The 17,268-nt window shown below is 42.9% G+C and overlaps 1 protein-coding gene across 10 annotated transcripts in view; it reads left to right on the top strand.

The window, feature by feature from the left end:
- The window catches only part of DOCK3 (dedicator of cytokinesis 3), a 448,426-nt gene that overhangs the window by 337,027 nt on the left and 94,131 nt on the right, over nucleotides 1-17,268 (top strand). For all 10 annotated transcript variants that reach the window (XM_053296419.1, XM_053296418.1, XM_053296424.1 and 7 more), the window contains 2 exons: nucleotides 7,084-7,232; nucleotides 11,881-11,967. In XM_053296419.1, coding sequence (XP_053152394.1) covers nucleotides 7,084-7,232; nucleotides 11,881-11,967 — 236 coding nt within the window. The remainder of the gene's footprint in view (nucleotides 1-7,083; nucleotides 7,233-11,880; nucleotides 11,968-17,268) is intronic.

Raw genomic sequence — 17,268 nt, 5'->3', positions numbered from 1 at the left:
CCCAGCACAGTACCTCCAGTGACTGTTGTTGGTGTCTGTCTTATGTTTCTTTTTAGATTGTGAGCCCTTTGGGGACAGGGATCCATCTTATTTATTTATTATTTCTCTTTGTAAACCGCCCTGAGCCATTTTTGGAAAGGCGGTATAAAAATTGAATTAATAATAAGAATAATAATAACAACAACAACAACAACAACAACAACTCAACACCATAGGGGCCACAGAAATCACCATCAGCCAATTACAAAAATCAGCTTTACTGGGAACAGCCTATATTCTGCGACGATATCTATAACAACTGGCAATAAAATTCTGGCATCCCAGGTCCTTGGGAAGGACTCAATGTCTGGATGAAACAAACCAGTCAATAACACCTGTCTGACTGTGTAAACAAGAAATAATAATACACTGTAGCCAAAAATTGGTGGGACCATAAAATTGAAAAAGTTGAAGAAAATGAAGATGTAAAAATATTATGGGACTTCCGACTGCAAACAGACAAACATCTGCCACACAATACACCAGAAATAACTGTAGTCGAGAAGAAAGAAAAACAAGTTAAAATAATCGACATAGCAATACCAGGGGATAGCAGAATAGAAGAAAAAGAAATAGAAAAAATCACCAAATACAAAGATCTACAAATTGAAATTGAAAGGCTATGGCAGAAAAAGACCAAAATAATCCCAGTGGTAATTGGCGCCCTGGGTACAGTTCCAAAAGACCTTGAAGAGCACCTCAACACCACAGGGGCCACAGAAATCACCATCAGCCAATTACAAAAAGCAACTTTACTGGGAACAGCCTATATTCTGCGACGATATCTATAACAACAGCAACAACATTGATGATAAAATTCAGCCATCCCAGGTCCTTGGGAAGGACTCGATGTCTGGATAAAACAAACGTGTCAATAACACCTGTCTGACTGTGTGTGTAAGTAAGTAAGTAAGTAAATAAATAAATAATACAAACAGCAAAACAAAAGGGGTTTTAGAAAACAGTACCAATCCTACCACAAGCATCCTTACTTGAACAAAAATAAGAGCAACCAAGGCCAATGCACCAAACAAGCCAAGGCCCAGAAGCAGCATCTTTGAAATTTACAATCACTAACTGTTACAGCAACAGCACACTGCCAATTCCATTGGGGCATCACCTCTACCATCAGAGGCAATGCCATCATAGCATGCTGCCAATTCCAACAAGGTAGCAACCCCATGAATAACACCCATTATCATCTAACTGGCAAGCCATGCCCTTGCATTGCACCACATAACATTGGACCACTAGGTCTTCAGGTTAGTTTCAGAGGGGTATGCAATAGAGTTCAAGACTCTGCCAGTCTTCACCAGGATTTGTTTTACCAAGTCAACTGTTTTTGCAGGAAGAGGTGAAAGAGCTGTTGTCAAAGGGTGCTATTATCTTTGTGCAGTCAGCAAGGAGACTGGAGGGATTCTACTCTCATTATTTTCAGATACCCAAAAGGTGAGGCGGAAACTGCCCAATTATGGATCTATGCCATCTAAACACGTTTAGCCACGTGAAGAAGTTCCGCATGATAGCAGTGCAGGGTATATATTCTAGATATATATAACCTGTTCACTCCATAAGTTACATTGAAGCTATTCTATACACGGAGACAAAGAGAGTGTACTTACCTCAAGAGCAGTTAGAGAGCTTCAGGGAGATGGTCCAATCTTTTCATCAACAGCCAGTCCAAAGTGCATGCCAAATACAACATTTTCTAGGTCTCATGGCCTCCTGCCAGACTGCAGTGCATTATGCACAAATGAAGATAAGAAAGTTGCAACTATGGTTTCTTTCAGTATTTCACCCAAATATAGACAGTCAACGAATGTGTCTTACAATTCCTGCCCAGATACTGCAATCCTTGAAATGGTGGACAAACAAGGACCATCCTTTGAAAGGTGTACCTTTTCAAGTGATGTCTCCATTGATTTGGATTACCACGGATGTATCTCTAACAAGATGGGGTGCCCACTACAATGGCCAATCAGATGAAAGGGCAATGGACATTACAACAGGAAAGGTTCCATGTCAACTTCTTGGAATTCCTCGCCGTTTTGCAGGGTATGAGGGCTTTTCTACCACTTCTAAAGGGCCAAGTAGACACTTGGCACAACATTACAGCTATTGCTTATATAAACAGGCAAGTAGGGACAGTATCCAGGTCCCTATGTGCACTCAGTCCTCAACTTTGGCACTGATATACCCCTTGCAATCCACATAAAGGGTCTGGACAATGTCCTAGCAGACAGACTCAGCCATTCTTTCGTGCGTCAGCAACAACACGAATGGTAGATAAAAATGATGTGCATAACCCCATTATTCAAGGCATGGATTTATCCTACAATAGATCTATTTGCAACAGCTCAAAAAGCAAAATGCAAGCACTTCTGCTCCAGGACAGGGAACGATCCTCTCTCACTGGGAGATGCATTTGAGATGGACTGGACCAGATAAATCCTTTACATGTATCCTCCAAAACCACTGAAAAATCGTGTGGTGGTGAGATGTGGTAGAGGCATCCTACTCCAAGGCTGATAGCACCTCTGCTGTCAGGGAGAATGAAGGTCTCAGGAAAGGAAGACATCAGTCTGAAGAAAAGGGAAATGTTCCTTTAGAAGGGACCCCTTCAGTGGATGATGAGCCCATATCCTCTTGCACATGGGATACTCCTACGGGGGGTGGAAGCTTCCTTGTAGTGGGCAATTCAATCATTAGAGGTATAGAGAGATGGGTCTGTGATCTGCATGTTGACCACATGGTGACTTGTCTGCCCGGTGCGAAAGTCACGGACATCATACAGCATCTAGATAGACTGTTAGGCAGTGCTGGGGAAGGAGACTGCTGTCGTGGTGCACTTCGGAACCAACAATGTGGAGAAATGTAGTCGGGAGGTCCTGAAAACCAAATTTAGGCTGATAGGTAGCGTATTGAAGTCCAGGACCCCCAGGTAGCATTCACAAAAATGCTACTTGTTCCACATGCAGGTATAGTGAGACAGGCAGAGCTGAGGGGTCTCAATGCGTGAATGAGATGTTGGTGCTGGGAGGAGGGGTTTAGATTTGTTAGGCACTGGGATACATTTTGGGGCAAGCAAGGCCTGTACAAAAGGGATGGACTGTACTTTAACCAAGAGTACTGCATACAATTCTGGTCACCTCATCTAAAAAAGGACATTGTAGAAGTGGAAAAGGTGCAGAAGAGGGCAACCAAGATGATCAGGGGCCTAGAGCACCTTCCTTATGAGGCAAGGCTACAACACCTGGAGCTTTTTCATTTAGAAAAAAGATGACTGCAGGGAGACATGATAGAAATCTATAAAATCATGCATGGTGTGGAGAAAGTGGATAGAGAAAGTTCTCTCTTATACGCATAACTCTAGAACCAGGGGTCATCCCATGAAATTGGTTGCCAAGAAATTTAGGACCAACAAACTGAAGTACTTTTTCACACAAAGCATAATCAACTTGTGGAATTCTCTGCCACAAGATGTGGTGTTGGCTCCTAGTTTGGATGGTGTTAAGAGGGGTTTGAATAACTTCATGGAGGAGAGGTCTATCAACGGCTACTAGTTGGAGAGCTATAGGCTCCCTCAAGCCTCAGAGGCAGGATGCCTCTGAATACCAGTTGCGGGGAGTAACAGCCGGAGAGAGGGCATGCCCTCTACTCCTGCCTGTAGGCTTCCAGTGGCATCTGGTAAGCCACTGTGTGAAACAGGATGCTGGATTAGATGGGCCTTGGGCCTGATCCAGCAGGTCTGTTCTTATGTTCTTTTGAGACTGTTATCCACTCAGGTATTATGCATCCGTGGTGGCCAAGGCAGTCATAGTTTCCACTAATACTCAGACTGTCTCAGAAGTTTTGGCTTTTGAGGAAGCCTGCTCTATCATGAGACAATGTCCAGATATTACATCCGGACATGCTCATGCTACATCTTACGGCTTGGAAAATAGGCTTCTAAATAAAATTCTGTTCAACCAATGCAAACTGTCCACAAGACATAACTGCGCTGGGAAATGGAGGAGATTCAAGACCTATCAAAAGGTTTCAGTCCTAGTCAGACTGCAGTTAGGGAAGTGCTGCTGTATTTGACAACCCTTAAGTCACAAGGTCTGGCTAATGTGTCTTTGAAGGTATATCTTGCTGTGCTATCAGCAAAACCTCCAGGCTGGGATGGCAAATCACTTTCACACCCAGACAGCAAGGCATTCCTAAAAGGCCTAATGAATTTGTACCTTCCAATCCATAAACCTGAGTATATCATTGGTACTCTCTGCACTTATTTTAGAGTCATTTGAGCCCATGAGCACAGCAATGGTTAAATTGATTTATCTTAAAATAGCTTTCCTTATAGCTGTAACAACAGCTAAAAGGGTCAGTGAGCTAACAGCATTGCGTATAGATACATCATGTACCCCAATAAAGTACTGATGTTCATGGACCATAACTTCCTCCCAAAGGTGGTGTCAGACTTCCACTTTAACCAAGATACTGTTTTACCAAGATTCTTCAAAGACTGTTCAACTCTGCTTGAAAAGGTGATGCACTCCTTGGATGTGCATAGGGCTCTGTATACTACTTAGACTGGACTAAGGTTTTCAGAGCAACTAGATATCTATTCATCTCTTACAAAGGTAAAACTGAGGGCCATTGTGTTTCAAGACAACGTATGTCATACTGGCTAGTAGAGCTGATTTTATTAGCCTATAAAACACAGAAGGTGGACCTGCCAAAGACTATTAGACATTATGACTATTTCTGAATATTCTATATTCAGAAACTGCAGCTAGTACAAAATGCGGCAGCTAGGATTTTATCAGAGACTTGCGTTTTGGGCAGTATACAAATATGTTAAATAAATAAATATTAAGGCTCATTCTACTCATGCCTATGCTCCTTCCTCTCTACATTTATCAGGCATTACATTTAAGGACATTTGCAAAGCAGCAACATGGTCCTCAGAGTTGCCATTCATCAAACATTATGCCATAGACCTGCGCTCTGCAGCAGAGGAGAACTTCAGGAGAAGTATGCTTAAAGAAAATTCAGAAACTGCAGCTAGTGCAAAATGCGGCAGCTAGTATTTTATCTGGAGCTGCCCACTGGGATCATATCACACCCATTTTGAGAGAGCTGCACTGGCTGGCAATTTGTTTCCGGGTCCAATTCAGTGTGCTGGTTTTGACTTTTAAAAGCCCTTAATGGTTTAGGCCCTGGATACCTAAGGGACCACCTGCTCCCAAAGTTGCTGCCCGCTTGACAAGTTCATCGTGGGGGGGGGGCTCTGCTCTGGGTGCCAACAGTGAGGAAAGCTCAGCTGTAATGCACACAGTTGTTGCCCCCAGACTCTGGAATGCTCTCCCGGTGGCCATCCACTCCTCAATCTCCATCACAGTTTTTAGAAAGCGTGTGAAATCTTGGCTTTTTGCCCAGGCTTTTATCATATTGTTCCTATTGCTGCTGCTTTGCAGCTTTTTATATTCTGCTTGTTTTTTAATCTTTTAATCAGATCTGTATTTTTATATTCTAGCTGATATTTTAATTGTGTAATTTTTGTAATCTTGTTTTAACTTTTGTGTGAACCACCTTGAGATTTTTTTAATGAAAGTTGGTATAGAAATTTAACAAGAAATAAATAAAATAAACGGTGTTACAATAACTACTACACCCTCCTCCAAAAGGAGCTAGCTAAACACGCATTCTTGTGGATAGCAGCAATGGATCATGATCCAGATAAACAGGTTCCTTACCTGTAACTGATGATCTGGTAATGATCCATTGAAATCCATAAGTGACTTTTAAAAAAGCTTACCTGCATATTTTTACATGGGTGATCGTCCTCACTGGCAGTCATCCAGGAACCAAAGAAAATGGTGCCCAGCTCGCCTTAAATATCAAACCACACCGTAGTCATGGGGTGGAGTGTGAGGAGCTGTAGCATTCTGGCCTGTGCAGGCGCAGTACCCCTTCTTATGGATGTCAATGGATCATTACCAGATAATCAGTTACAGGTAAGCAACCTGTTTTTCCTACAAGCAAATGGGACTTTTGCAGAAATGAAGAAAAAACTGCATCCCCATCCCTTTTCCTACGCACTTGGTTGTGAGGCAAGCCCTGACTGTAGCTAGTCTACCTGCTCCTTGGGGTGGAGGTCTTGCTCTGCTGTAGAGAATGTCAGTCATAGAACACAGTGCCCCGATGAAGTGTTACTCAAAATATGTTGGGTGAAATTAATTGTGTATTATTCAGTACATCTTAGAGGCTTATCCTCCCCTTGTTCCTAGTTGGGTATTTTCCTTCCTTCTGCTCTCCACTGAAGTAAGATCTTAGCAGTAAAATTATTTTGGTAAAATCATTCAGAATTAGCTGAAGAGACAGTAGGCAACAGTGGTGAAGGGTAGGCTAGATGTTGGAAGAGAAGGTGAGAGAGATAAGTTGTAACAGTAGATTCAGAAATGAGAAGTGGGTTGTGGAAGTGTTTACTATATGTAATATAATATGTAAGTAACATTAGATTTAAATAAAATTATGTCACAGATATTGTTAAACATATGATATTCATATGATATTCAGATTTGCAAGAGATGTCACAAAACAAATAGCATCAGGTGCATGAAGGCATTAACTGAACAGATGAAAATCTATTTTATATATACTTTACTTTGACTTGTAAATATACTTAACTTTAAGAAAGACAAAAACATTTGTAAGGTATCATTTTCTTCCTCCATATCCATATATGCCATGAAAAGTATTAGTAGTTACTGAGGGTACTACAATGGTGATGAAAAATGATTAATTCGTTTTTTCTTTTGCCATCTGATTGTGGGAAAAAGTATATATGTGTGTCAGCTTATTTTTCTTTTACTTTCATGACAATGTCGTCATTAATTCACTTTCTTTATGGCATCAAGGTTGTGTGCTGAAGTTTGGAATTTGTTTTCCCGGACTTCTTTTCTCACAGTTTCTATGACCATGTGCATATTAAGTTATTTCAACTGAGATGTGTTGGAAGTATTTTGCTCAATATTCACTGCTTAGCTGTTCCAACAGAGGCTGCATTTACATTGCTCCTATACTGTGAGCTGCTTCAGTGGGAGGACCGGCCTCTTCGGGAGTTCCTTCACTATCCATCCCAGACAGAGTGGCAACGTAAGGAAGGTCTTTGTCGGAAGATTATCCACTATTTTAATAAAGGAAAGGTATGCAAAACACACTACTTCTTTTCTTCAGCAGCCTTACTGTTACTATTGACTAAGGCCAATTATGCTGCCACCAAAAATAGTAGTACTTCATCTTGTTCTCCCACCCTATAGTAACATCTAGTAATACAAAATGTACTCGCAAACTAGAAGGTAAGATGCTACCCACCAATTAGTCTGACAAAATGATGACCTTAAGCAATGCAGAACTATGGAGACAATCCTTTTGAGTGCGTCAGCGGCAGGTTGGGGCTTCTGGGCGTGCTCTTGAGACGCTATAAACAAGTTCAGCGCCCCTCTCTTGTAACGTCTGAAAAGGGTGATTGCCTTGTTTCCAGCTGTGTATTGGGCTTTAGGAAGTAAGAGATAATGAGTTGCTGTCACTCCTTTTCCAGTTTGCAGGCATATTGCTTCCCCTCTCTCTCCTCACAAGAGCAGCTGCAGGTTTCCAGACCAAAGCAAGAACAGAGAATCAAATGATTAAAAATTTTGGTTTGCTTCCAATTCCTCAGTATTTGTTAAGTCTCCGGTTCATATGACAACCGGATGGAAACTTTTCAGAGAGATTCAGTAACTGGTTTACATACATTTCATGCAAAATTATGCCTCTCCGTGCAACTGGATTTCTGATTCTGTGCTGGACTTTGATTTCTGCTTGATCTGATTCTGTTATCTGATCTCAGCCCCTTAGATCCCTATCTGCCCACTCAGAAACCTGACATGAACCCTTTTGCTTGTCTCTGAACCTGACTGAATCCTACCTGTTTCAGTCAGGACTGTTACTCTATCTGAAGCTCTGTGGTAGTGTTTTGTCTGAAGGATGAATGTTCTGAAGTAGGTTACATCCAGGTGTGACATTTCAAGATTTGCATGAGATTGACCTTCAGCAGGCAAAAACAAAAAGCTCCACAAAGCTCAGCTTAGGATATTATGGTTTCAATGGTTACACTCTGGGCTATTTAAAATGATTTAATTAGAATCCAAATGACAAGAATTCTGATCTCCATAGAGGTAGTCCCAGATATAGCTCAAGGAAGTACCACGTTTACCCAACTATAAGATGACCCTGAATTATACCTGTATTTACCCAAAAGGAAGAAAACTCTGGATTTAAGACACACACACACCCCTGATTTCTTGCATAAGAGAACTTGGAGAAAATATAGTCTTGAATTCAGATAAATAGGGTACTGTATCTTAATACAATTATCTCCTCAAGTGCTCGCAGAACCCTAAAACACAATATAAGGGTAAATGGAAACAGCTCTTAAAGCAACCTATCCAGAAAGAAGATTAGTCTCTTATTTGGACACAGACATTTGGTTCTTTGCATAATGTTGAAAGAGAACTCCTTGAAAATTATCTTATACAGTACTTGAATGGGTAAAACACACCTGCAGGGAAGAAGTCAGATCACTGTACTAGAAGGGCCGTCAGAAGCCAGGTACCTTTTTCGGCTATTAGTGGTCTTGTCTGAAAGTTCAGCACTTTGGGGCCCAGGTACTAGACATGATTGATATTACTGGTAGGCCTGTTCAAAAACCAAATATGTAGGAGTTGGGAGAGAGTCCAGTTGAACTCTAACCCCAGTTCAAATCAGACTTTTCTAACCCGCTTCAGAAAAATCTAGAACTTTCCAGAGTTCCAAATGGCGACTAGAGGTTTTGTTTTGTTTTGTTTTGTGATCGCAGCGGGGAGGAGGGGAAACCCATCTTCTACCCTCTCTCTGCCCATATCTCATATTTTAAAAAATCTTTTCAAGTTTTTAGCCTTTTTTCCATTCACATTTGCAGCCACCAGCTGATTTCCAGGTTTCTCTTGTGATTCTCTGGTGTGAGGTAGGGATGTGCACAAAACCTGTATTGCCGGCTCAGCTTGAATACGAACCAGATTTAAGCACAGCTGGCCCAGTCCACTTTTGTGCCCCCTCAAAGCAGACCCAGTTCAAAATGGCTTGGAGCCCTATTGGTAGATGGGAATCTGATGAAGATTCCCCTTTACCAGAGCAGGGGGGCTTCCCTAAAGGTAGACTGGGTGGGAGGGGGGTAATCAACTACTTACAAGAGGCAGAGGGGGCAGAGGCAGCTTCCCTTACCCCTACTGGCCTTCCCCAGAGAAGGCAAGGATGGCAGATGCCCAGTTTGGGCCTTCTTTGGCCCAGTTCAGACCTCTGGGAAAAGGTTCAAAATATGCTTATTACTGATCTGAATTGATTTTACCCTGCTGCTTAACTGTTCTAGTTTTCTTGCTATTTTCTTTTGAATTTTTTAGGTTTTTAAAAAATATATATTATTTTAATGTCTTGTTCTCGCTGTTTTGTGAGAATTTTTAGTTTGAAACATGATTTTATTTATATTGTCAGTAAAAATAAATGATACAAATAAAAGTAATTGCTGGTGGAATGACTGCAGCGTGCTATTAGAAAAATATAAATTAACTGCAGACTGAGGACAGAATACATAAGTTGTAAGGTTCCAAGATCTGGATGGTGGTTTCAGACATTCATAATGAGTGGGTTCATTATGAATGTCATGGAACCACTACCAGATCATCTGTTACAGGTAAACAACCTGCTTTTCCCTTCCTGGCATCTCCAAGATAGGGCTGAGAGAGATTCCTTCCTGTAACCTTGGAGAATCCACTGCCAGTCTGTGTGGACAATACTGAGCTAGATGGACCAATGGTCTGACTTGGTATATGGCAGCTTCCTGTGTTCCTATGGGTAAACTGAGTCAGGGTAAACTGTCCTCATATTGTACTATAACTATGCTTAAGTTGTTGTAAACTTCCCAGAAACACGAGTTGGGGGCATTGTATAAATTTTAAAAATAAAATTTAAAATTTAAATAAGTATGTATACATGGACTTGTAAGTATGTATACATGTAAGTATGTATACATGAAATAATCACCTCTTCCTCTTCCTAGTCTCTGTGCAGTCACATCTATGAGGATTCTATGCCTGCGCAGTTCCCCCATTTGCAATCTTATAGAGCTTTGACTCAGAGCATTTTGCAGGGAACTATCTCTGCCCTCAGGATACCTATATAGCCTAGTCGTCTATCCTCTCTCAGTTCTTCTTCAACTGCTGCTGTTGAAACATTTGGAAAGAAACTGCTCATGGCTGATTTTGTCCCAGTCAGACTTCAGTGCTTTGCTTTTATTTTTTCCTTTCTTTCATTTATTTTTCTGGATGGTTTATTTTTTTTCTCATTTTGTCATTTTTATCTCTTATTATTCACAACTCTCTTCCCTTCTATTTTTTTGTGCTTCTCTGCCTGGCCATGGCTGTGCGACTAGGCTAGTCGCATCACTTTTTAAAAGTGTGTGAAGTGCAGGGTTAAACACCCTTCAGCCAATGGCCATAAAGAGTTTTTACTTTGAATAAGAAGCACACTGTCCCAATTTGCCAGTATTGCTAGAACTTTATTTGTCAGGCCCATGGAAACCATTCACTGCACCTTACAGCCTCCTGTGGGAAAAGACCTTGTCAGCCTCAGGCTCTCCAAACAGGCTCTCCAAACCCCAAACAGTTCCACTTGAATCATTCTGTAAATGCTCCATCTCTTTTTGAGAATTCTTGATAAGTCAAATGACTAACACCTCCAATGTTACATCTACAGAACAGGGACTGATATGTTTTGCTCCTCATCACCTGTTCCTGGGGCTTTGAATCCAGAAGTTCAGCCAGTCTCTGGTCACTCTTTGTCTCAGCCAGTTCCCTCTTCAGTTCCAGTTTCCAAACTCAAAGCAGTTTTCTCTGTCAGTACTAGTCTTGATACCAAAGATGATATCTGTCTTCCAATTTGAAACATCCCAAATCTTCTAAGAAAAAGTAATCTAGTTAATCCACCCTTTATTACTGAGATTGGACAATGCTTTCGCACTGGGATCTGGATCTCATTGCAGGGCAGTGGAAGCTTATCTGTCTGGGGGTAATCCATTGCTGTTCAGTTTTTATTCTCATGAGATAATGGGTTCTATCCTCACTGCATATTCCATGAGCAGAAAGTAGTTCTGCTTGCACAATTGGGGGAGGGGGATTTTCACTCATCTCCCCCTTCCTTTTTCAACTCCCTGTGCTGCATGCCAGCCTGCACCAGAGGGTCTCCCCAGAGCATGGAGGGTGGAGGGATTGGGGAAAATCACCTCCCCATTCTGCAAATGGAAATTCCTGTGCAGAAATACTTATGATACAACCCAATTTATTGTAAAAATATTAAGGTCATTCTCATGATTATTTTACCTGGCACTAGGGAGGCCTGGCGGGGATGCAGGCTCTTATCTCTCTCCCAACAGACAATCCAGAGGCTTCCCCTTACTCTAAAACTTGAGCACCCGTGCAAGTGCCATGGCAGTGAGTGGCATAGCTGTTTCCCAGAGGAGGAAGTGCTTACACCCAACTTTATGGATGCTTGAGCTGTAGGCAGCCCAAGTGTCCACATGGCTGGGGTGTGAGATGGAAGGTGCCCATGCACCCTTCCATCTCACTTTTCGCATGAGACTACAAATGAATCCTAATTTTCCATTTATATTTTGTGTCTATTCTTTGGAGATCACACAGCTATAACAATAGAATGTGTATATCTTGTTTTAATTTTCACATGTCGGAAAATCCTATTTGGTCTGACTTTTTGATCTTTTTTCAGAGCTGGGAATTTGGAATCCCATTATGCAGGGAGCTGGCTATTCAGTATGAAAGCTTATATGATTATCAGAGCCTCAGCTGGATTCGGGTAAGTGAAATATTTCACTTTACTATACATCTTTGTTTTACAGTGCGTAAAACATTCTGTCACAAACTGTCTCTGTTCCTTCTAGATATGCAGATAAACCAAACAATTAATTATATACTTTCTCCTGGATTAGGCAAGATCCATTTTGATGTCTTGGGGCAAGAATCAAAGTCCCAGGCTTTCAGATACATCATTTATCTTAATAAGGTGCTGCAAAGCAGGGTAATATTCTCTTGTCTATCTTCTCTGATGAGTTGATGCAGACTGAATGGGCAATGCTCTATATCTAACAGCTTTTGACCCTATTATCTTAAGATTTATAGGAAAAAAGCTGTTTAAGATGAACTGAAAGATAGTTCTGACAATTGTTATTCATCATCATCATCTAACATAATTTGCATGTGTGTGCCATGATTTGGTTGCTCACACTCCAGAACTGTAATTCCCCTCTCCTTCTGGGGCATTTAAGGGTGTCGAATATTCAAATGTGATGAACACTCCATCCCCCTACATAATACAGCCACCTCAGAAGCTTAATTGCCTTTAATTATCCTTAAAATAAATGTTTTCAATGGACGGTAAGCAGGCAGAAGAGTAAGCAGGCAGCAGGGTTCTATAATGTGTTTCAATCACTGCCTACTTTCCTTTTTACATTACTTATGTTGACCCATGACAAATGTTAGCCATCTAAGAAACTGCATCACTAATGCTCCAAACCACTGTTAAAAATGCAGCTGCCCACAACGGAAAAACAAACAAGGAAACAAAAAATTACACACAAAACCAACATCCAGAGGGAATGCTGGGAAGGAAAAAGTACTGGGAAAGAAAGAAAGAACATAGAATGGAGAGGTGCAGAGAAGGTGAGAACTTCACCAGGCACAAAGAAAGAGAGAGAAATAGAGGGAGGGAGTCCAATATAAGCAGAGAGGGAGTAAGATGACACATAGAACCAACAACTATTCCGTCATTCTACCCATCATTTCTGATGAGGCTTTGGCTAGTTAAGAATACTTCAACAAAAGCTTTGTTAAAGCAGTTTACATAAAAGAAATGAGAGCAAAATGGTTTCCTATCCCAAAGCGTCTCTCAATTTAAAAACACCAGCAATAGCCCTGATAAATATAAAATATCTCTGATACCTATAAAAGAGCCACCAGTTAAAGAGTGGCTCTTTGCTCAGTTACCAGGTCCACCTGTCTCTCAATACTCTCTAGCCCTTTACTAGTACAGTGGCATAGAACAACTGATACGCTCCAAATCCATAGGTTAGGGCTGACCTAAGAAAACTAGGTAAACAGAAGCTCAAAGCAGAAGGCATGATCTGGATAGTGGTTCCAGACATCCATAAGGACTAGGGTTCTGCGCCTGCGCAGAACATACTTCGGATAGAATTCTCTAGCTCCTTGCGATGCCCAACCGCCAGCAGTGCCTTTAAACGGTGGTTAGGCGTCTCGTTTCCTCAGTTTCTTGTTGCCCACCTAAGCGATCACATCTTCGGAAACTGTTGCTCCTCAGAAACAATTATTGGATATCTACGACTGGCACGGACTTTGACTAACCTTTTCGGACAACCCTTGGACTACAACGAACTGATAGTTTTTTTAAAAATGACTCAGAACGGACGACGGACTTCTCTGGCAAATGACTCGGAATGGACACTGACATCTCTTTGGCAACCCCCCCCCCCCAATTTGACTGATTTGGCTTTCCTATGAGTTCCAACAAGGAGAAGCCAAGAGAAAAAACCACCTTCAAAAGGTGCCACGATTGTCCCGGGAAAATCCCTTCCACAGACGGGCATGAACTTTGCCTATTCTGTTTAGGAGAGGCCCATAATATTTTGAGTTGCTCCGTCTGCTCTACCTTCAATAAACAGACACTTAAAAGAACCGAGCAGCTCGCCGAGTGGCTTTACTGGAACAGGCATTGCAGCCTAAACACCGGGGGACCTCAGAGTCGAGACCTGCTTTGATGCAGTCTGAAGTCTCGGAAGCAGCGTCATCAAAAGGCGCCTTGTTAACTGCTTCGGCTGAGACACATACGACCTCGACGGCAAGAAAGACCACGTCGGCATCGGAGACTAGTAAAGCAGCCTCAATAAAGAAAACAGCGAAACCCACCTCAGCGCCAAGCACCTCAGCCTCGAAGGTTTCAGCAACGGCTATGGCCCAAGCCTTTAGGAAGCCAGAGGGCACCCTACTGGCCTTAAAATGAATGGGCTCAGAATCGGTGTCAGGACACCAAGAAAAGAAAGTTTAAAAACACAAAACGAAGGACGTCGGGACTGGCTCTGAGCATACACCTTCCCCTATGGGTCTACAGACCTATCAGAGCCCTCGATGCCAAATGGCGTCACTTTCGCCAGCACCAACACCGAGTCAATCCCCATCAAGGTCGTTGGAAAAGGTAACGAGATGGGCCAGGAGTGGCTCGACATCGAGACACACAACAGAACCATCAACGTCAAAGGCAGCATCGGCGCCAAGGATAACTACGGCTTCTATTGCTACAGCAGAGGCTTCGACATCGAAAGCAGCATCAACGCCGAGGATAACCACAGAACAGCTCGGTGTAATGGACCAATATAGTGAGGAAAGAGATTTCGACACCGATGCAGGACAGTTTGATATAGTGGTGATAATCATGATACGGAAGTCGAACCCGTACTTGACCTCGAGATTGACTATGAACTTTAACCTGCAACAGCTCATGACAGCGGCCTGGATGGCACTCTCCGCCGCATGCTACAGTCTGGGGAGACCACTCCCTCTTCCAACACTTTTCAGGGATTCAAGGACGCCACACCAATCCCCAAAACACTGTCCTGTACATGTCTCACTACTCCTACGATGGGCCTTCTTCCCCAGGGCAGATGGTGCAACACTTGCACTGTCTCTCCAGAAGAGTATTCTCTCTTCCAGCTGTGGCTAAGTGAAAGAGAACGCCCGAATTCGCTGAAACAATTAAAGGAATCAGCAGTGCAGGCTACTGCTCCCTCCACTTTACAAAGGACAGTCTCCCTGCAAGCTGATTGGCCAACAGAACCAGTACGTCTCACCGTCACAATGAGATCTGTCTCTCTACAGACTGCACAACTCCCTCAGAGGGAAGCACCATCGAGAAGGACAATTTCAGTTCAGGCAGATCTACTTATCCATCCAGATCCCACGCATAGGATGGGTGGCTCTTCACAGCTCAGTGGAGAACATCCTCCTACTTCGCCGCTACCGTCCTCTTCAGAGGACGATGCTGATGCTGATGGCTACTCGTCAGACACAACGGAACCGGAAGTCCCTGAGGAACCCACACTGCCGGATCCAAGTGATGATGTCGCTGCCATCCCTTCCATTCTCCAAATGAGGAGATGAAGGAATATCACTAACAGATAGCAAAAATGGCTCATATCCTTGGCCTCGATGTAAAGCAAAAGACACTGGATTTAGATGACCCAGTGTATAACATGATGAACAAAGCATTGGGGTTGCAGCCAGTATATCTGCCAATGTTACCTCCCATCTCACGGGCAGTGAAGTCTGCTTGGGAGGTGCTCCAGACAATGACTCCTACCTCCAAATGGTTAGAAGTCTTGTACCGTGTTCAAGAGGAGGAAAACGAGTATTTGATTAGACACCCAACACCAAACTCCTTGGTGATAGACTGTGCTACAACCTCAAAAGGGGGAAAACGTCATTCAATTCCAGCAGACAAGGAAGGGTGCAAATTGGATGTGTTGGGAAGGTGAACCTATTCAACCCACTTGCCTTTCAATAAAGATCACAAACTATATTGCATGCCAAGCTAAGTACACCCACTCGCTGTGGGAGCATCTGTATGATCAGTGGTCATCCTCAGATCATGAGGCGTTCCTAAAGAAGTTTGAGGCGACCTTCCTACGTACCACTACCACATCGAGACAACAACTGGCTAATGCAAAGCACTTGGTAGAGTCCAAATCACGTACACTGACATCCGCAATTATTCTGAGACGTCATGCTTGGTTGAAGGCTACTCAACTTCAGCAAGACATGAAGGACCGTATAGAAACTTTACCTTTGGAGGAAAAGGTCTCTTCTCGGATGACACAGATACGACCATGGAGCAGTGGAAGAAATCCAAGTTAATTGCATGCTCCTTTATGAACCAGAAATATAATACCACCCGATACCAGGCGTATCAAAGATATCAGCCTTATCAAAAAAGACAGGGTTATTCTCGTCAGCCTGATCGACAGGATTACAGGCGCCCGTACCAATGTTATAACCGATGACAATTCCAACCTCGAAACAGATCCAATCAACAAGGCCGCAATAAGGCAGCCCAGCAACCAAAGCAGCAGTTTTGATCTACTCTCGAGCCCACTAGCCAACAACATCTTGGTCTCATTTCCCCGTGAGACAACCAACACTAACTCAAGCGCAAGGAAAAAGATCACCTTGATGCCTGCCAGAAATACCATCAAACTGGCCAGTCATGCTCAAGCATGGCACTGTATAACATCAGACCAGTGGGTCCTAAGGATAGTTATGACAGGATATGCTATAGAGTTCAGGGAGATCCCTCCTTTTCAGGGGATGAGGTTCACACCAGACACTCCGATTTTGCGGGAGGAAGTGCAGGAATTACTGCAGAAGGAGGCCATATCACCAGTACAGTAGGCTCAGAGCCAGATGGGATTCTATTCCCAGTACTTTCAGATACCAAAGAAGGATGGGGGAATTCGTCCCATAATGGACTTGCGCTGGCTCAATCGTTACATCAAAGTACAAAAATTCCGCATGACAATGTTGCAAGGCATCCTACCCCTGCTCCACGAGGAGCAATGGATTGCAACGCTCGACCTCAAGGATGCGTACTTCTATGTAGGCACACAGTAGAACCATCGGAAGCACCTCCGCTTCACCTTAGGGACAAAGATATATCAATACAATGTTCTACCCTTTGAGCTGGTGATGGCGCCAAGAGTATTTACAAAATGCATGGCAGTCATTATTGCTCACCTCAGGGTTCTGGGACTTTTAGTTTACCCATACTTCGACAACTGTTTCCTTACGGCCAGGACCAGGGAGCAATTACTCTCCCACATAGAAGTAGTGAAGTCCTTGCTAGGCGATTTAGGGATCCAGATCAACTGGACAAAATCACATCTAATTCCAGCGCAAAGCCTACAGTACATCGGAGTGCGACTCAATATGCTTCAACAGATGGCGTACCTGCCAGAAGAGCGGTACCTTCGCATATGCATCCTGGTCCGACATTTCCAGACAGCGCCGCAACAGAAGGTGAGGATAATACAGGTTC

The sequence above is a fragment of the Hemicordylus capensis genome, chromosome 2 (genome assembly GCF_027244095.1).
Source record: "Hemicordylus capensis ecotype Gifberg chromosome 2, rHemCap1.1.pri, whole genome shotgun sequence".
Classification (NCBI taxonomy): Eukaryota; Metazoa; Chordata; class Lepidosauria; order Squamata; family Cordylidae; genus Hemicordylus; species Hemicordylus capensis.
This window is presented reverse-complemented; position numbering and strand designations above follow the sequence as displayed.